Raw genomic sequence first — 21,977 nt, 5'->3', positions numbered from 1 at the left:
TGCTTAGTCATTATTAAAATGAATATTGTTTCCTGTGTAAATTTTATTAGCTCAATGCTCCCCCTCTTCCCTCCTGTCAAATATTGGCCTGAAATCAGAGCCTTTCTCTCTACATTTCTTTGGAGCAGCAAAGCAAGCATTTTTCCCTAATCCAAGACAGAGCTGATGGAGGATTTTTTCTTTCTGACCTGAAAGTTTAATATTGGTCTTATCCATAGGTGAAGTTTAAAGGGGGCCAGGGTCCTAGCACTTCCCCAACATTGTATTCACTGTGTTACTAAAATAAATATCCAATAAAGGGTAGCTTGTTTCCTCCAAAGTTTTTTACAGCCACAGATAATGTAAATATGTTAATAATCATTGAAGCTGATCAATTAATTCATCCTGCCTAGTCTTTCAAGCATGCCCCTTGCCCCTTCTGTATAAATTATGGATTACAATAGTTTACTGTTTCAGATTTAGCTTGAGAGAGGTCACTTCAGCTTGTATATTTTGTGCACAGTATTTTCCTCTTTTACACGTCAGAAGCCACTCCTGCGAGTAAAACAGAACCTCAAGCAGCTGTTTAAATAACCACACAGTCGCTTGTATGCGTCAGTGTGTCTGCATCTTATGCTTGAATCTGCTGCTTGTACAAACACTGAGGTGTCAGTTTGAGCAAACCTCCATGATAAAATATTTAATAAACAAAAATGTCTTTTTGATGAAGTAAATAAAGAAATTAAAATGCTCCAACTATCGCTCAATCCATCCATATCTGCAGTAGGTATGCAGGGAAGCAGGAGCCCAACCCAGCAAACATTGGACACAAAGTAGGAACAATCCCTGGATGCCATCCCATCGTAGGGTGAACATGCAGACAAACATGCAGGCCAATTTGGCATCAGCAGTCCATCTAAACTGCAGGTCTTTCAAAACCCAATCCCAGATCTCCCGAATATTACACAATACTTTTATTTTCCAACTGGTTTAACAATAAGAAAGTGCTTATTTTCCCACAAAGACAATACACAGAAAAAAAAGTATCATTTCAGTATTGTTAATGGAACTTTTGCACTTTTGCATAATTTGAAAGTTTAAACGTGTTATTGTAAGTGAGATTTAGGGTATTTGTAACTTTGTATTACTGACCATTGATAATACCTGTCTTAGGATATTATATAAGTATGTAGCGGTATGGATGTGACTCTGAAAAAGGCGATTATTTTTTATAGTTAGTCTGCCTCCGAAACCCTAAATGTCAAACTCTACCCATGGTCTTGTCTGGAACTTACTTGATCCTCCTGCCAATTCTCCGTCTTAGCTTTTCATTGAACAAAGACTTGCATTCTTTCATCCCCTGCACACTCTTCCTTTCATTCCCTTAAACCTAAAGTTTCTTCTGTTTAAATTTAGTTCTTTAACCCCTCCTGCTTTAAAGTCCTGTCACTGAGTAGACAAGCTTCTGGGTTCTAGGCTCAATCTCAAATACCCCCGTATTTCAGAAAGAAGCTTTGAGTACTGGTAGACAGCCCATTTTTCCCACACTGGTCTCTTTTAGGTACTGACTTTGATGATTCCAAACACTAAGATCCAGTTTCTCTATCCTTTCTCCTTCAGTTTTCTTTTCCCTGTACTTCTTATAACATGTGGTGTGTCACATATTCACTTTTTTGTCTTTGCTTGTTCTTTCTCATCATACAAAATGAAAAGCTGCAACCCTATCTGCTGCATTGTGCAAAGCCTCCTACAAGGCCTTATCCTTGTATTCTTTGTGGCACCCTGATCTACCATCCTTCATTACCTTGTCATGGATCACCATCTGTATTATTGTGGGCTGAGCAAGACTTAACTAAGTTTGTTACCAGGTCTGTCTACTCTTAGACCTTAAGATTAACACACACACACTCAAAGATTATAGTCATACAACTATGTATGGCCTAACTGCCAGCCGCTCTGAAGTATTCCACATAGGGCCACCCCATACACACAGATCCTATTCACACAATTTCATTTTAGTGATGCCTAACCGCCAGTCACTCTGTAATGTCCCACAATTCCACAGAAGTATATGAGTGATGCCTTATGCCTGTCACCCATCAGTATGCCACATAGGGCCTCACTATCACTAGCACTAACAAATATACGGGTAACCCCGACACAGATGAAGGCTCAGCACTCTTTTGATTATATGCCGCTTACCAGCTAATGGGGTTTAACTTCTACCACATTTTGTTTTTCTATTGAAACATGACCTCTCACTCTTGATACCCTTGTGGGCAAGAAAACAGCAATCTTTATGCACCAGGTACCCCAATATTTACTTCATTACTTCAATCACTTTAGATATAAAGGCAAAGTAAAGACATGTGAAAGAAATTAGATATTTATTAAAGTAATAGAACAGGGATGTCAAACTCCAGGGGCCTCATGTATAACACCGTGTGTAGAACTCGCACTATAACATGGCGTAAGCACAAAAGCCGAAATGTGCTTACGCACAGAAAAATCCAGATGCAGGATTCTGTGCGTACTCCAACGTCCACGTTCTTCCGCTAAATAAATCCCGATCAGCGTGAAAACTAACGCTCGTGCACGCGCTTTTTGTAACGCCCCAACTCCTCCCAGAATTTCTCCTCTTTGAATATGCAAATCAATATAAATCCCCCTTAAACTCAGCCTTCTGTGAAAAGACAATGAGAAAAGCACAGGGGAAAATATAAGAATTTCAGCGAATACCAAGTGGAGGCAAAGGAAAAACATACTATCTGTTCAAATAAACCGTGGTATAATCAACAAAATGAAGTTGATCGAGTGACATAGCGTGTTGGAGAAACTTGAAAGCTCACGCTCACAATATCGCACAGTGCCGGAAATAAAAAAAGAAGTCACATATCAAAGTTGCCGTGAAAAGCCGAGTTGTAGCCCACTGTCTGAGTGTCATATGAAAGCTTATTAAGGTACAGAGAAAAAAAGGCACACAGTGGGGAAAAAGTAGGAAATGTCAACTTCAATCTCGACATTTCCACTTTAATCACGTAGTTTATTTTATCATTAAAGTAGAACATTATAAACTTCATCATAAAATTGTTTAATTAAGCAGTTTCTCAAATCACATCGTAATTAAAGTAGCACGTTAAATGCTTTGTTTTGTATTTGATCCTCTATGTGCTCTATGTGTGTGAATCACTACTTGCTTCTTAAACCGGCTCTCTTCCTCTGACTGGACACAGAGTTCATTATATTCGTGATATTACAGCTCTCTGAATAACTAAAATACTGAGATGTATACGTGATATTATTTTCATGATGATAGGAGTTAAAGCACGTTATTAAACATGAGTTTCACTTCGATGAAATAATTTATTGCAGCAGTACTCAGGGGCGGCTCTAGGCTTGTGGTGGCACTGGGCAGAGGATGAATCGGTGGCTCCTTTGCCCGCCAATGTCAGTAAGGTAGCTTATGCACGGTGGATAGCCACGTCCGTTGCAGACACTGCATAGCCGCCTCGTGCTCATGACACAAGCATTTAACTTTTGCCGAAATTTGGTCGCTGTGTTTTTAGCTGTGTTGTTATTTTCTCTTTCTGTTTTATATTCAATATATATTGGAGTAGCCGTCACTGCAGTCCTTGCTTTTCTTTACCCAAGTAACCGATCACAACACAATCAGCTCTCTAATAGAAGTTAAGCCATCTGTAAGCTTAGCGTCGATTCTTCAAAACATTTAAGGAACATTGAAATATCTTCGTAGTACATGTTTAATTATTCTATCCTTAACGACACTCCCAGTGAAGAATATAGATTATTTAAATGAAGTTAAAGTTTTATCTGTATAATTTAATAAACATTTTGCTGCATTTCACCTTAAAAATGATATCGTCATCATATGTAAATACGCGCTTTATAAAGTGGCTCAGGTTGTGCGATATTATAACTGTAGTGCAAGTTTACAGTGTGGTGATTGTACTTATAAGTACAAACAGTTCTACAAGGTGCAATTGATTGAGTGCGCGTAAAGTTTTTGGGATGAATCTGTTTCTGAACCGTGCAGGAAAGGCTTTAAAACGTTTTGCAGTGGCTGAGGCAGCGTGTCCTTGAAGCTGTATACCGATAATTCTCTTTCCGATCAGCTGCTGCTGTGATTCACACTCAGATACAGTGATATAAATACCCTGAGTGGTGCAGTGAGAGCAATATGGAAAAAGATGATCTGTTGTGACAACTCCTAACAGGAGGAGCTGAAAGAAGAAGAAGAAGAAGAAGAAGAAGAAGAAGAAGAAGAAGAAGAAGGAGAAGTGAGAGTAACAACGCTAAAGCACTTATGGTATTTGGAATACTATGGCTGTTCCCTGGACCATTATATTGTTACGAGTTAATTACAATCAGATGCATTACACTAATAAACAATATGCGGTTAGTTTCAGTGTATTTATAAAGCTGCGTCATGAAAATAATGAGTAATCACACAAGAACAGTACCATTGCTTTGACGCTGGGTGCCGCCAGTCTGCAAAACCGAGCGGAGAACTTGCATACGACAAAGCATGAGGTACCGTGGAAAAGTGCGTGGCTTTACGCCAAGTGTAGCTTTTATACATCGCGATTTGAATGCGGAAAAGTTCTTACGTAACATTTCTGTGCGTACGCACCGTTTATACATGAGGCCCCAGGCCTGGAGGGCCTCAGTGGCTGCAGGTTTTCATTCTGACCCTTTTCCTAATTATTGACTAGTTTTCACTGCTAATTAACTCCTTTTCCCTTCATTTTAATAGCCTTGTTTTTAAGGATTCAGTCCTCTGAATTGATTTGTTTCTTCATGAAATGGCAGCGAAACAGAAATGAGATGTGAAACGAGCCAACAGATGAGCAGCTAAACTGGGATTTCAAACTCCAACCAATTTCACTCCAACCAATCTAATAATGAGATGGTGATTCTTGCTGTTAATTAATTAAGCCCGTTATTTAATTTTCTGTTAGACAAACGTTTTGGTGTCCTGAGAGATCAGCCTTATTGAGACCTTCACTTTTCTTTATTGTCAGGTATTGTGTGATGGGCACAGGTGAGCTGGTCATGTGGCAGCTTGTTTTGCGTCTCATTATTGTTTGGCTGCTAATTAAGGAAAAAAGAGACAACTAAGGGGTCTGAGTCAAGTTAATTAAAACTAAAGCAAAAGCAGTTAATTAGCAGCAAAAACTGGTCACTATTGAAGAAGATGGTTAGAATGAAAACCTGCAGCCACTGCGGCCCTCCAGGCTTGGAGTTCGACATCTGTGTAATAGAAGAATGTATAATATAAAATTAAACTGATGGCAAAATCTGAATATAAGTAGTCTTACTGAAAATCAGCAATTGTTGTCCTAGGTGGCTTTTTAGTTCAGCTATTGGTGTGATGCACAAGTTTACGTTTGTCGACATTTAGACGAAGTCTCTCTCTCTCATTTCCTGACAGACTCTGATGTCACTTCCTATGTCATTTCACTCCTCAGTCCATCACACGGACTCTTACGTATGTTGAATTTCCAAGTGGGTATTCAGGTACATGTATCATTATGCACATTTGATTGGCAAACTGTCCTTGTGATGGATGACTCTGCTCAAATTCTTTAATTCTGTATGTGCCACCCTATTATTTTCCATCCTCTCTACCATTAAGTTATAAACTGACTGAAATAGATGCATTAAAGCTATAAATTACTGGTACAATAGAAAAAGAATGTATAAGAGAGCATACTTTCCATGTAGATGGCCCCAGTAGTTAAATTGCCTTATGGGTCCTGTAAATTCCCTTGTAGTTAAGTTTATCCTGTTTTTTGAGCAAAGTTAAAGCTTAATATAAGCAGTTTGCTGTTTTCAAAAATTGAAGATTTTATACTTCAGGAACCCATCTTTAAGAATATCACTCTGTCCTCCAGGATCCCCAGTAATCAACATCTTCTTCTTTCAGCTGTTCCCGTTAGGGGTTGCCACAGTGGATCATCGTTTTCTATATCTTCCTGTCTTCTATATCTTGCTCAGGTTAATGTTGTCCCTCGCTGATATCTTACCATACGTGTGTGGATGTATCTACCGATCCCATTGTCACATACGCCCCTTAAACAAACCTTGGACTTCTCTTCACATGTTCTGGAATTGCCCCATTGCACTCCCCATTGGCTAGCCATTTCAAATTCCCTCTCCTCAATCCTCTGTCCATATTCCCATCTCATGATTTCCTTTTCCTGGGCCCTGCCACACTGTCTCTCAGCCCAATCCAGCAGAGATGGTTCTCTCTGGGTGCCATCATGGCCAAACTTGCACTTGCCTCTTGATGGAAATCTTCATATTCTCTATCTGTTGACTCTTGGAAATCTTTCTTTCTTTCTTTCTTTCTTTCTTTCTTTCTTTCTTTCTTTCTTTCTTTCTTTCTTTCTTTCTTTCTTTCTTCTTCTTAGCTCTTCCTTGAACTCTCAAGATTGATGATTGATGATTGATGGAGTGGCTGGCTCCAACATTAGGGAATGGCTTTGGGTCACCTTGTTCGTGGTGTGATTGGCTATCTGGTGGCTAGTGATGATAGGTACCTATTCTCCTGGTTGCCTTTTTTCAGTCTGGCTGTGGAGCCTGCCTTTTGTGATTAATTATGCAGGATTCATGCTTAGTCACTGTCTTCATTTATGTTCATTAGTGTTATCACAAGGTTTCTGCATTTATTTATTCATTTTGTGATTTCATGCATTCTGTTTCTTTCTCTATTTCACTTATTCTCTTCAATGAAAATTTGTTCACAAAAAATGGCACTGTTTAATATAGAGTGAGTGAAAACTAGCAATGTGGGGCAACATCACTTGAGCATTTATGCCTATTTGCAATAATTGCTCTTAATTTTTCTTGCAGTACTTGTAATTTTCTTTTTGCTCTTTAACCAGCAGGGCAACAAAACTCTCAACTCTCCATCCTAGCTGCATGTGTTCTGGCGCCAGCTGCACTTGTAAACCATCAGAGGTTTATGACATTTTTAGTATACACATATGTTTACGTACTTATAAAAATGCATTTTTCCTCTAGAGAATTTCATGAACAAAGAGATGAATGTGTAACAAGAAAACCAAGATGTGGGATAACCTACAATTAGGAATGCGTGCTGTTTATTCTTGACAGTGTGCACCAAAAGAGTAGAAATTGCGGTTAACATTTTTGTTGAATGTGAATGTATTTCTTGTCTAATTTTCCAAATTGGTTATGGGCAGCATGATTATACACTTGTGCAGTCTGTCACAGCAAATGGAGTCGTTCCCAGCACACTCATCCTATTTCTATTGGCTATTTCATCCCCAAAACGTGTAAATTGTGCCAACTGCCCACCCTGAATTGCACCTCAATTCCAAGCTTGCCCATTGTGAGGGGTTGTCCTCACTTCTAAACTGGATCTGTACGGAAGTGTGCCCTAAAGTGGACTGGTATCTCACTCAGGGTTGGTTACAACCTTTCTCTTGATGTTGTTAGAATTTACTGCATAAAGCAGGAAAACAACGATTCAGATCGATAGTTGTTATTGTTTCAAACACCATTGCATTGTGGATAAGACAACACTGTGCTTCATTTGCCTTTGCCATGCTGCAATAAAAATCTCCTTGTGAAGGTGAGATGTCTTCAGATGATCCCCTATGACAAGTAGAACACGCTCAGCCATTGCCCATGAACACATAGTAATGTCAGCACAAGAAATGTGTTGCATTTTAAACAGGAAGACATCAAGTGTGGATGTAACAATGGTTAAAATCCTAAGGAGTAAGTGACAGATGCCAGGAGCTATATTTCTCCATACAGGACTACTCCCTTGTTACTTTAGTGAAGTGTGTCACATGTCATATTTCTCCATGTGACTTCTGCATCTTTAAGGAGGAACTGAGTGGATTCTCTTGTAAAGCACAATGTTTTCAATTCCTACCATACAAGATAAAATGGATTAGCCATTTACTTCTAAAAGCTAACTCTTAAATTCCTTTGTACAAAACCTCATGATAGCACAGAAGATCAATAACAAAACACCACTATCATTCTACTGGGGAACTTTAACACTCACAGTGAGCGATGACAGTGAAACCTGGAAGGGTGTGGTTGCGAAGAATGGCACACCTCATCTGAACCTGAGGGTCGCTTTGTTATTAGACTTCTGTCCTAGTCACAGTTTGTTCATAGGAAATACCATGTTCAACATAAACTTGTTCATAAGTACCCTTGACACCAGCACACCCTAGGCTGTAGGTCAATGATTGATTTTGAAGTTGTCTTGGACACTTGGGTGAAGAGTTGGGTTAAGCTGTCAAATGATCACTACCTGGTTGTGAGTTGGATCAGATGGCGGGGGAAGATGCTGGTCAGACCTGGCAGACCCAACATATAGTGAAAGTGTGCTAAGAACATTTGGCAGAGGCCTCCAGTCCAGAAGATCTTCAACTCACACCTCCAGATGGACACATTTCTGTAGCATTAGTAGGCTGTAGACATTGAACCCATATGGATCATATTCCATGCCTCCATTGCTAGGGTGACTGCACAGAACTGTGGCCATAAGGTCGTTGGTGCCTGTCATAGTGGTTATCCCCAAACCTGGTGGTGGACACCAACAGTAATTGGGTTGTCAGACTGAACAAGGAGCCCTATTGAGCTTTGTTATCTTGTGAAACTCCTGAGGCTGTTGATAGGTACCTACAGGTGAAGTGGAGGATGGTGATGGCAGTTACAGAAGCAAAAACCCGGGTGTGCGAGAAGTTGGAAAATGAATTTGGTTTGGCCTCAAAGAAATTCTGGCAAACTGTAAGGCAACTGTAGAGGGAGAATCAGTGCTTTGCCCATGCAGTTTATAGCAGAGATGGAGTGCTGCTGACCTCACCTGGGGATATAGTCGGCCAGTGGAAGGAGCACCTTAAGGATCTCCTAAATTCCACTGACATGCCTTCCTTTGAGGAAGCAGAGTCAGGGTACTCTGAAGAGGACTTACCCATCACTGAAGTTATGGTCATTGTGGTAGTTGAAAAACTCCTCATGGCAATTCATCAGGGGTGGATGATTTTCTCTCTGAGTTCTTCATGGCTCTGGATGTTGATAGGCTGTCTTGGCTGACTACATGGAGGTCAGGGACAGTGCCTCTGGATTGCCAAACTGAGGAGGTGGTCCCCATCTTTAAGAAAGGGGACCGGGGGTGTGTTCAAGCTTTAGGGAAATCACACTCCTCAGCCTCCCTGGGAAGGCCTATGCCAGGATTCTGGAAAGGAGGATCCAATCTCAGGTTCAGGAGGAACAATACTGATTTCGTCCCAGTCATGGAACATTTGACCAACATTTTACCCTCACAAGAATTCTGGAGGGTTCATGGAACTTTTCTGTATGTGTTTTGTGGAGTTGGAAAAAGCATACTACTGTATCCCTCGGGGTGTCCTGTTGGGGGGTACTTTAAAAGTATAGAGTACCAGGCCTGCTGTTAGGGGCTATACAAAGTACAACCAGAGTGAAAGCTTGGTTCACATGGCTGGCAGTGAGGGGGGACTCATTCCCGGTGATTATGGGACTCTGCCAAGGCTTCCGTGTATCACCAATTCTGTTTCTTAATTTTTATGGATAGGGTGACAGGTATCCAGTTCGGTGACTTCAGGATCACATCTCTGCTTGCAGCAGAGGTTGTATTCCTATTGGCTTCATCAGGTCAAGATGAGAATCAACACCTCCAATTGCGAGGTCATGGTTTTTGCCAAGAAGAGAGTAGAATGCCCTCTCTGGATTAGGAACAGGGTGCTGCCTCAAGAGGAGATTAAGTATCTCAGAATTTTGTTCATGTGTGAGGCAAGAAGGGAACAAGAGATCAACAGGTTGATAAGAGCAGCACCCACAGTGATGTAGGCATTAAACCAGTCAGCTGTGGGGAAGAGGGAACTGAACTGAAATCTCTCAATTTATCGAACAATCCTGCCCTCACCTAAGCTCACAAGCTGTAGATAGTGATCAAAAGAGCTACTGTAGATCATGTATACAAGCCATAGAAATGAGCTTCCATTGTAGGATAATGGAGATAAAGTGAGGGTCGCACAGTCATTCAAGAGAGCCACATTTCCTCTGCATTGAAAAGAGCCAGCTGAGATGGTTCGTGCATCTGATTAGGACACCTCCCTGGGCAAGTGTTTCAGGCATATCCAACTGAGAGGAGACCTCAGGGCAGATCCAGGACATGCTTGAGAGATTAAATCTGTTAGCTGGTCAGGGAGCACCTTGGTATTCACCAAACACCCCCCAGAGCAGTTTGGCAGGGAAGAGAGGTGTCTGGGCATCTTTGCTTAGGCTGCTGCCCCCATAACTTGGATCCAGGTAAGAGGCAGAAAATAGATCAATCAATGGACGAAAAGCTTTATGATAAAAAATCATTGTAGTGTTAGGGTTGAGGACCTGAACTCTACACAAAAGACTACTACATCAGATCCCACCTTCAACTCACTGTGTGACTATGTACAGCCTGCATGCTCTCTGTATGTCTGCATTGGCTTTTCTTCACATTCCAAACCCATATTGGCCACGTCTGGATGTGTACACCCTCTTGTAGCCTGGCAATCCATCCTGGGGTGGTTCCTGCTTTGTACCTGATGTTGCTGCTGCTGTGGACAAGCATGCTCTTCGTCCACTTGACTCTGTATTGGATTAAATGGGCTTGAGAATGTTTATTATGTGTGATATGCAAACAGTTATGAAGGTGTCACCCAAATGCTCATTAACAGCATAATAATACTTGTCATGGTGGACTTGATGCACTGTGGCAGAAATCTATGTGAAACAGCAAGTGAGCGAACACAAATCTGTGATTAGTCTTCTAGACAGTTTAGAGATGACTACATGTGCAGATGACAAACAGGATCACCTTTCCAGTTCCCACGGGCTGTCCACATTTCTTGGCTTCTGTTCAGAGGACCTCATGGTGAGACAGATTAATCCAGACAGCTTGTCACTCGGCCACCTGCTACATAGTGTATAATCATTATAAAAAGGTCAGAAGGCAATGGAACAATTTAGTTTATTAAAATAGATAGAAGCTTTATCAATATTTTATTTTACATATAAGCACATTCCATTAGACTGCCTTAAAATAATGGCAGTTTAATTAAACAAACAAACAAACAAACAAACGAAATAAAAAAAATAATAAATCCTGTCAGTATTTTGCTAGTAACATTCAAAGAAGTGCTGTGCTGTGATGGTGGCAATACAGGGCAAGTAAACAGAGCTGAACAATCTCCACATAGGATGGCAGGGCGTGGATGGTGTCAAAGTTTCAGACAATCTCTAAAGAAAGTTTTTGCGCTTCGGTTTCATGTGGTTTGATATGCTGTGTAACATGTAAGATCTGAAACTCTCTGTGCTGAAAATATGTGCATAACTGTGATTATGCAACATTATCTGGCGTACATAATATTAAAGAGAATAAATAAGCTGCTGTCACAACCCTTGTTTATTTGTAAAGGAGATGAGTCCATCAGTCTATCCAGTCATTCATTCATTCTGTAAAACTGCTTTGTCCAGTGCAGGGTTGCAAAAAGCCAGAACCTCTCCTGGCAGGAGTGGCGAAAAGCAGGAACCAACCCTGGATGGGGTGCCAGGCCATCACAGGGAATTAAGAAAAGTGCTTTCATTAGGAAAAAAAAAAAAAGGAGTCATAACTCAAAAACTTAATGAAGATATGTTATTTTTATCCTACATCATGGCATGCTCTCTTAATATTCAGTTGTCCTGTTGACAATCAACGTGATTGCCCTTCACCCAGTAACAAATCTGCGCAAACTTCATAGGAGTAAAGCGGACAGCCACATTGAAATCACGGTTCTCCCCATTTACCTCCAACCACTGGTGCCCTGAAAAAATTCCAATAACTTTCCTTTCCCATCGTTCAGCAGCAGGGTCCCAAATTCTTCCATAAACTCCAGAGCCACTGGCTCCAGGCCGAGCATCACAGTGTTGATAGATCAAATCATTTGACTCATCTTCAACAGGGCAAAACCGGTATACCAGTTCCCCGGGGCGGTCACTGTCAAATCCTGAAAAATGGACCCGTTTGCCTGCCAAGTCATCTGCATCAGGTGCCACAGAAAGCCTCATAAAAGGTCGTTTATGGGGCCAGCGGAGTTCTAATAAGGAGTAGTCATAATCCATGCTGATGTCTTGTGGACCCTGGATCCAGCCTTTTGGGACCCGTGTCCGCCTCACTCTGACCCAACGTACAGCAGCTGGTTTGTCAACTTTCATTTCAGTGGAAACCGAAGATTGGTTGGCCCTTGTCACATTAAAGGATGGCACCAGGAACCCAACTCTCAGTTTTCGAGCTCCCTTAACATAATCTTTTCCATCGTGCACACAGTGGGCAGCTGTCAAAACATGACGGTCCGATACTAGGACACCTGAACATCCCGTTGAAATTCGGACGGCCGTTGAAAATGGGTATTCAAGGAGAAATTTTGCCCCTTTGATGCTAAACCTACCATCTGCCCCATAGATTTGCCGTTTGTGTCTCTTATTTTGTCTGAAATGCCTTACTTTCGGAGAGTCTTGCACAGTTGTCTCCCTGTTGTCCAGTGTTACTGTGGTCAGAGTGCGGCTGCCATCTGCATACAAGGTCTCATAGGAGAGCCTCGAACTTAAGATCTCTTGGTCAACTGGCAATACTGCTTGCTGGTAGCAGCTGAGGTTGCAGTGAGTGGTGAAATCCAACTTGGTATGAGCACTGAAGTGAGGCCTTGAAAGCGGGAGAGTATTGTTGGGAACCAAAGCTGGGATATGATGTTGACTAGAAGATGTAGCAGAGATTAGGCTGTGAAGGAGGAGGAAAAGGGAAAGGGAGAAGACACAAGGAGAGGGGAGCTTCTCTGTAGCTTGTCTCATCATATCTGGGAATTCACCTGAAGAGAAATAAAGAAGGTAAGCATTAGGGAAGAATAAAAAAATCTGTATACCACGAACAAAGCCACATATCACTGAGGTGGAATGGAGGTTAGCTCAATTACCTAATAACTCTAGTAGACTGAGTTTGAGTGTTGAGTCTGCTCACTGTCTGTCTGAAGTTTACATGTTCACCCCATGTATGAATGGGTATCCCTCCGAGCGTTTCAGTAATGCTACCCACATTCTGCAGACATTCCCATTAAGTTAGGTGGCAACTCTAAATTGCCCTAGTGTAAGGACTGAGATTCAATTGACCCTTTGCAGGACTGATGCCATGTGCAGGGATGCTTTTAATAATAATAATTATTATTTAAATTTATATAGCGCTTTAACTTTACAACCAAAACTACTGACCCCCACGACCCAGCATTGGATGCAGAGTGGCTGGGTAAGGAGTTTACAAATGAAAATCAAAGCACTGGCTACTAGTCTGTGACCCTCAAATTTGTTCATCATAAGATGTCTGTTAAAGTTTTTTTTATCAGTATGCTGCTGCTGGAGTATGTGAATTTCCCCTTCGGATTAATAAAGTATCTATCTATCTATCTATCTATCTATCTATCTATCTATCTATCTATCTATCTATCTATCTATCTATCTATCTATCTATCTATCTAAAGGAAGAAATTAGTCACTTAAAGGTGGCAGGGGTGCTTGGGGGTGTACATAGAGATGATAGCTATTAGGGCATGTTGACCAGTAGTATGTAAGGGATTATATAAGCTTATAAACTACAAAGATAACCAGTGGTGCATTCACCACTGCATTACTGTGTTCCAAACACCTTGTGTAAAACGTTCACGTAAATAAATAAATGTCTTCACAAGCTACTTGAGCTTAAATGAGACTTGTGCTAACAGTTTGTGAATCATATTTACGTTATGAGGTTTCCAAAAATTGGTTGTGTTTTGAAACCATTGTTCTTCAAAGGTGGTCACATCCACTTAGAAAATCAAACAAAAATGCTAAAAGGCTATAGTGTTGTGGGTGGGGTGCCCACTGTTGGACACTCCAATGCAAATAAAACAGCCAGAAGCCATTTTGTACAGATTGTTCCTCCATCCAATTTCTTTTTCCAGTCATAGAGAGCAAAATTCTGGCAAAATTAGGTGCATATGGCAGGAATCAAATATGGATGATATGCCAGTCCATCATAACACACACTCACACACACACCCACAGTCACGTGCACCAAGACAACTTAGAGCTGACAATCCACCTGGGATGCAGAAGTGAAGAGGAAGATCTGAAGCAAACCATACTTCCACAAGGAGGATATGAAAGACAGAGAGTGGGAATTGAACTCTGATCTACTACATCAACATTATCTAAAACATAAATGTTTAATTTTTATTTAAATACATGTGAGTGTTAACAAAGATGAGTAACAGGAAATTAAACCATAAGGGCACATATGCCCCTTGGACCAAATTAAAATGATGCCACAGAACATTTTGTGTAATGTGTAAATTAGCAGCTTCCCTGCTTTTTTTCACCTTCCAGGGAATTTATGCCTCTGCCCCCTACTCAAAATTCCCATGACTCCTTTTTGACCTTCCACTTCCAGAACAAGGGTCAACAACTAAACAGCCCCAGCTGGTAGGTTGCTCTGTATTTCTGATCCCTGGAATTTCCTCAAGGAGACAGCGTGCCCTGACCCAATTCTGCCTTTCTGCTTCTTGTTAATGATGGCTTTCTCATAATCACTTTGAGGGCATGCCTTTGTGTAGGTTATTGGGTTTTTGTTCCCCCACTTCAATTAAATCAAATTGCTAGAACCACCATTCACTGACAAAACAAGCAAAAAACTTTACATAGTGTGTTTCAATAGCAAGCACTATCCCAAGGTTCACAGACAAAATAAAAAGAAGAAAAAAAGTATGTTGTAGTTCTTTTCAATAGTTAGCACTGCCCCAAGGTTCTATACCTGTTCTGGTACTCCAAACATTTCAGTATTTTTTCTATAATTGTAACACAGTGGTTAGTGCTGCTGCCTCACAGACCCTGAAGCCACCATTTCAAAATCAATTTGGTCGCTGTTTATATAAAAATATTCAAGTTCACCCAGTGTCTCCATGGGTTTTTACATCCAAAAGATGTTCAGATGAGGACGATTGGTGGCTGTAAACAGGTCAGGTGAGAGTGAGTGTACTTTCTGCTGGAATGATGTCCTAACCCAGGGGTCCTCAATCCCAGTCCTGGAGGGCCACAGTGGCTGCAGGTTTTTGCTCCAACCCAGTTGCTCAATTAGAAAGCAATTCTTGCCAATAATTTAATTTCATGGCTTGTTAGTGCTTTAACTCTGCTATGTCAGGTAATTCTCCCCTTTCTAAGGATATCATCCAAATGATTTGAAGGCTAAAATGGATGTGTAATTCTCAGTCCTTCACTTTTTTCTCTTCACTTTTCTTCCAAGTATTTAATTAAACCCAATAGTGCATGATAAACACACACACAGGTGTAAATGGAAGCAAGCTAAATGGAGAAAAGCGTGTCTCTTTTGTCATTTGCATGTTATTGCTAATTATGAGCAATTAAAAACCAAGACTAAAAAAAGCAATAAGAGTTCAAAATTTTAATGAGCGAGACAACTAGAGTGAAGCAATAAGTGCTTCTTATTAAGCAACTGGGTTGGAGCAAAAATCTGCAGCCACTGCGGCCATCCCGGACCGCGATTGAAGACCCCTGTCCTAACCAGAGTTTCCTCTTGGCCTACACTCTGTGCTTCGTCTGATAATGGATTAACATTCGGAGTACAGCCAGATAAAATGATGAGGAAAGGACCTCTCAATAAATCAAAGTCTTGCATTCCAGCACTTTAGCAACTAGGCAAGCGCCTGACAGGCACCATATTAAAGCACACCTCCTGGCACCGCTCAGATTTTGGCCTCTGAGACAGACCCTCATTCCCACCCTAGCTGTGTAGGCCTTATTCTTCTGCTTAGAAACATGCTTCCAGGGTTAACCCCACATAATGGGGTAATAGTAACGGCCACAGAAAGAAACTTAAAAATGTTAAACTGTTAAGCAAATTCACAAAAAGGATTAATGGGAGGATGGATGAAGAAGAGTATAATTCTGGTGATCCAAACCATGTTTCAAGCTGATTGCTGGTCCATACAAACAGAAGAGAAAAGCAATGACATGGAAGGGCGTTTCATTTTGGCAAAGAAACTTTTGATAGACATTTGAAATATTAATAAAGTAATGATGTTGTACATTTATCATGTTTGTAACTGATTTTTTATTATTGTTGGGAGGTCTTTCTGAAGTCTCACTGTGGTCAAAGAACTGACCTCACATGAAATGAAAAAAGGCTCCATTTGTCCTAGGAATACAGACCTCCCGAAAGCCAGAACAGTGTAATGTGCAAAAGTGGCCAGCAGAGGTCGCTGGGGCTTTGGATAGGGGAAAAGAGATGAATGAACGTTTCACACTCAAAGGGAATTTAAAAGAAGAAGATTAAAATCGGATTACATACCACACAAGAAGAGCATGTGTGACAAGAAAGCAAGCATGAACATGGCATCAAAAAGACAAGTGCAATGTACAACAGGAATAAATATTTAAAGCAGACGGGCATCAAATAAGAAGGGGAAAAGAAGCCAACTATCTATATTAAAGAGAAAAAAAAACAGAAACACTCCAGGATGGGAGGAAGATTCATCAACAAAGCACATACAGAAGGATCATAAAACATCAAAGACTCAGAGAGGGCAAAAGGAAAACGACATACTGCTCTCCAAAAGAAAAAGAGGCGTTTTATTTGAAACACACAGTGATTTTCGCTCCCCCACAATACAGGCATTTTTTTTTCATCATTAAAGAAAAGAAAGATCTTGTGAATAAAAAAGGAAGGAGGAAAATATTTAAAAAATGCGATTCTTTCAGTAACCTTGCCTGCTTGATCTCTGACTGAGCGGCTTTCATCCATGAATGCATAACACACTGACAAGTAAGGGGACTGCAGATGCACTTGAATGTCAAACGGAGGCCACTTTTGCACTTGACAGGCCTCAGTTGTTGGGGAGTAAGATGCATGTCCTCCATTAGTACATTCTGTGTTGGGTGTGTAAGTGGGACGGCTTAGGAGGAGGTAAGCAGAACCTCTCACTCATTCAGATTTATTAGTTGAATTCCACCTCGCTGATTTGTCAGGTCTACTCAGCAGAGGTCATCATATATTGTACTAAAATGTAGAAATTCACTTTTCATCGTGACCGTTATACACAGTGGTGTTCAAAACTGGAATCAAACCAAGGTGGAAGAGCAATGCTAGATGCCATTTGCTTTAGAGCAGTCTTACCAAACTAGGTATGTATTTGCAGAAATTCATTTTAATAAAAAGTCAACTTTATTTTACAAACACAGCACATCCCCATATATCTTTAAGTTACAGTGCAGTTTCACAGAAATACAAATAGTCAAATAGTATGTCAATAATGGGAAATCCAGGCAACCACTTTATGGTTTACAGTCCAGATCCTTGTATTTGGCCACATTGCCTATTTCCAATTATAATGGATGCACAGTGTAAAAAGAAAACAAAGTTACAAATCACATACAGCTTTCGGCTGCTCTTCAAGATGTCCACCCTTTCCTAAAGCCACATATGCACACTCTAATAAAACAAATTAAAAGTCACCAATCTACAAGGGCATGCGTCTTCAGATCATGGGAAGACAGCTATGTGAACTCCTCACATGTGTTGCCCTAGATAGGAACCAAAATAGTATTTATGCAACAAAAACAAACAATATTATCTTTTAATACAATCTTAATGTATTTGTAGAACAAAGCTCTCATGGCTATGTCCTTTTCAGAGCATTTTAACTTTTAAAATACCATGTAGGTAAACAGGTGTGCAGTGGTTAGGATCCAAGGTCTTAGAAAAGAATCCTGTACCTGTTTTTGTTCCAATGGTGTCTGTGCATTCTCCCGGTGTTTCCGTCTTTTTTTATATATATAAGCAGAACTTAGTTGGTGGATCAATGCAGATTATTTTTAAAAATATACATCTGGGTTATGAGATGGTGTCCCATCGACTGGTTGTTGCTATTGGGGCAGGCTCTGTCTCCCTGCAATCGTGCCAACTGTGCACAGAAAATAGATGGATGGGCAAATGTATCTTATGGATGGACTGACATCCAAGGTTTGTTGGTACAGAGACAAAAAAAGTGTGCATTAGATAAAACAGTCCATCAATTCATCCAAGTGACCTTTTTCAGAACTAAATTTCTCCGTTTCTGGGTTACAGGAATGGTGGTCTCTATATGATCAGTGAAAATGAAGCATCAATGAATTTCTAATATTAGTATGATGGTACGTAGGTACTGTTGAACAAACTATTGTGAATAAATCTGGCTGTCTCGTAATCTTTGAAGTTAGACAAATGTTAGCCCATCCTGGTCACTGGGGAACAGTGTTGCTACATCTCACCAGCCTGGGACATTTAAAGTATAAAAATATTCCACTCCCTGCTATTAATAAATCTGAATAAGAAAATCACTACTATGTAACCTGGACACAGTGACAAATAAGATCAGTCTCCTGGAGTTTGAATGTTCTGAGGCTGTAATGATGAGTTGCATGAATACTTCCTTTTTTTGTTGTTGTTTGAGCTTGTTAACATGAGCTGGCCTATAAAGCAGTCGCAGCTTGACATTTACCAGACAATAGGCCTGCACTCGCTGATTGACGGGAGGCTGCACATTAGGTCAGCCCACTCCATCAACATACTATGGGAGGTAAGCCAGTCGCGTCTTGCTAAATTGTTCTGTCTCCTTTATCGGGCTGACAGGTGGGCTTTGAAAAGAGATGGAGATTGTTCAGGCAGGTCTGTGTCTCCTCCCCAGTCTTTCCACAGCCGCTCCTGGCAAGGGAGTGCCTTGCTTACTTTAGCTGGGCACGTGAAGCCTAAAGAAAAAAGTGGCCCGTAAGGCTCCTCTGGTGAAAATTAGCACTGCAGCCCCACCCTGCTTTCCAACAGACTACCCTCCAGTATGCTCAAAGATCTGATAAAAGCTTCACTAAAGCATTGCCTTGAACCCACTGCTTAGATCGCATTTGCTGATCACAATCAAAAAACTGAAATGTCTTTAGGCACTTTTCAAACAGCAGACATACAAGCTTCTCTTTGAGGAATGTCTTTATTAGTTTATGTCTTTAAAGTTTTGTGTCACGACCCAGTGGAGAGGTTTATCAGAAGTACATCTCTCATCAATTATGCATACCTGGCTCTGACTGCCCCTCTCCACCCCTAAACCCTCCTTTCCCAGCCTGGAGTTCTCACATTCTGCATCTGGCAAATCTTTACAATTCATAGATTGTTCATTCCCAGTTTCAGACACGTTCACTCCATGTCCAACGATCATTTAATCTATTTTCTTATGCTATCACTTCTTCCCTGTTCCTTTAGTCTCTACCCCAAACTCCAAACTTCTTTTCTTCTATAATCTGAAAGTAATGTGACACCTCTCTCATTTTGTCTCACACACCTTAACCCCTCACTCAGGTCCTGATGCTTTGAATATAGATGCCTAAATTTAACACTCGTACAATGTACAGTACCTTCATTTACGGCCATTCACTCAGTATGCTTAGTTTTGTCACTTTCAAGCCACAAATTCCTTGCTTGCTCACTCTATTTATAGATGTCTTACTCACTTTACCCATGTTTCAGTACTGTTTGCTCTTTGTACATAAATCTCTGACTTTTTCCTTAGATCTTTTAAATGTAACCTGCATCTCACCATAGACTCCCCGCTCTTCATTGTCGGACCTCATGCTTATCACTTCATTTCCAATATGTCCTTAAATGCTTTCTTTGTTACTCTTAATCATCTACATTCAATGTTTGCACATTCCAACATTTTTTTTCTCTATATGCCTTGCTCTTTTAGCCTCTCTCCTTGGATATTTCACTCTCTAGCCCATAGTTCTTGCCTTTCTTTCTCTGAATCACTTGGTATTTCATTCTTTATTCCTACAGTCTCAAAATCGTTTCTTAGCCCCTTGATTGTGTACCATTAGATTTAGCACTGTAAATTCTTGTATCCTGATCCATATTACATGTGCAGCTCTGTATCAACTGACTTTCATTTCTCTGCCCTTGGATTTCTCACTTTTAAACCTTTCTGTTCTCTGTACTTTAAAGACTCCTCACATTACACACCTGCATTTTTCAAAATCTGTGTATAGCTGCCTAACATTGTGCCCTGATATCTCTATATCCCTACTTATACTCGTAGTTTTTGAGCCCACTCACCCTACACTCTTGAAAATAAAGGTGGCTACACGGTTCTGCACAGTGGTGCCATAACAGAATCATTTTTGGTTCCCAGAAGAAGCATCCATTTGAAAGTTCCAGACAGAAACTTCATAATACATAATAGGTAACATAATAAATAGATGATAACAGATGTATGAAATACCAATGGGTTCCTGATATTACAAGGACTCGCAGTGCATGCAATCACAAAGGCTGAGTTCAGATTTTTTTGATCTGTTAATATCATCTCGTAGGTATCTTACTATACATAAAAAAAGAAAAAGTCTATTTTGTCCTTATATCTAGGAACATTTTCAAAATCCAAAGAACCAAGTTTATATGCAGATAACGCTTCCCAGAATTAAATTGTTCTTTATCAAGCAGCTACAAAGAATCAAACCACCCAGTAAAATGCAATTAAGGAAGCATTATTTTTTTCAAATCCTGTACTATATCCTCACATTTAGCACTCTTAAACCTTTCCTATCAGCCTGTGTATCTTGATTCCTAACTCCACATACCTAAATCTATCCATTGGGCTCTCGTCGTGCATCTGTTGAACCAAAGCTGTTTATCTTCTCTCTCTCTCTCTTTCTCTCTCACCGATTTCTATTCCAAAGATCTGGTTTCTGTCTCTCTCTCTCTCTCTCTCTCCCCCTTGAGTCCACATCATCTATCTTCCCCTATCTCAGTCTTTCTGCCTGGCTTTTTTCCGACTTAGATTGTGCCCTGGCTCCACCGTTTCTAATCCTGACTCTCTCCGCTTCAGTTTATTCTCCTGCTCACTATCACAGGCCTCTTAAATATAAAACCAGATGCTAGGGCATATCTGTCGCTCACACTTGTTGACCAGGTCCCATTCCAAACAGTGTACAGTAAGTAGAAAACGTCTAATTCATCCATTAAATTCAGGTAACCGCCTGATTTAATTCACGGTCGCAACATCAGGCGCATGTCAGGGACCATCTATCGCCCACACACGCGGACACACTGCCACCTCTTTAGATTCAAAACTACACACCTGTGACATGTGAGACAAGCGCTTTTCTCCCTGTGATTTGCTTGTAAGATTATTCTGAAACCATAAAAACAGAAAACTGAAACAGAAAAAAAATCGAATCCTACCACACTGTCCTTGACCTGTTCTATTGCAAGAGCCGTGACTTTGATATTCTAAGTTCAGCACACTGCGTTATCAATCCATGTTTGATTGAATAGAAAGAGTTAGAATTTTCGTAGCGCAGCTTAACGGTTGTCGGGCTGAAAAATAGCTGAATGCACGCTTTCTGCTATTAGGCGCAATAAGAACGAGGAATATGGACACTTACCTGCTCCGTCTGACTGCTGCAAAATCAAATAGCATCTTCTCCATTGAAAGATGCAAGTGTGTCCCTGCTTCTATGTCCCATTTCAGTGAGTGGGTTACTAGTTGGGAGCGTCAATGATTTAATGGGCAGGTTAGTCCTAAAGGGAAAAGCCTTCCGGGAGTATTCAGACTGAGAGTAAGTTTGAGTTTGAGGCAACGCGCCCGCCTGCCAGCGCTTTCTGTCAAAGGGGCTCTGCTCACGGTGTCCGGTTGTACCAGACAGCGCCTGCGGCTCCGCGGGGTCCTAAAGCCCTCCCAGTTCGGGACAACCTCACCTTGCGCACTTGAAGTCGACATTTAAACAGAGAAGTCCATTAAATAGAAGGTGTTACAGCCTGCGCAGGTGAGAGTGGCACTGAACAATAAAAATATTAGAAGAAACAATACGTACTTACAGTGTCTCAT

At 40.8% G+C, this 21,977-nt stretch overlaps 1 protein-coding gene across 2 annotated transcripts; it reads right to left on the bottom strand.

The window, feature by feature from the left end:
- Positions 1 to 11,032: 11,032 nt before the first annotated feature.
- Positions 11,033 to 21,756, bottom strand: LOC120537354 (serine protease 23). 2 transcript variants are annotated; one of them, XM_039766241.1, is made up of 2 exons: positions 21,535 to 21,756; positions 11,033 to 12,893 (listed from the first exon to the last, which is right to left on the bottom strand). In XM_039766241.1, exon 2 carries the CDS (start codon positions 12,877 to 12,879, stop codon positions 11,722 to 11,724), a length of 1,158 nt encoding a protein of 385 aa, XP_039622175.1. In that variant the 5' UTR covers positions 12,880 to 12,893; positions 21,535 to 21,756; the 3' UTR covers positions 11,033 to 11,721. The 2 variants fall into 2 exon arrangements, with proteins under 2 accessions (XP_039622175.1, XP_039622176.1); XM_039766242.1 differs by lacking the exon at positions 21,535 to 21,756 and adding an exon at positions 20,728 to 20,816.
- Between the last annotated feature and the right edge of the window lie 221 nt (positions 21,757 to 21,977).

Source organism: Polypterus senegalus, chromosome 10 (assembly GCF_016835505.1).
Source record: "Polypterus senegalus isolate Bchr_013 chromosome 10, ASM1683550v1, whole genome shotgun sequence".
NCBI lineage: Eukaryota > Metazoa > Chordata > Cladistia > Polypteriformes > Polypteridae > Polypterus > Polypterus senegalus.
This window is presented reverse-complemented; position numbering and strand designations above follow the sequence as displayed.

Excerpts from the sequence above, each read along its gene's own strand:
- LOC120537354 (XM_039766241.1), bottom strand. The coding sequence starts at position 12,879 with ATGATGAGACAAGCTACAGAGAAGCTCCCCTCTCCTTGTGTCTTCTCC.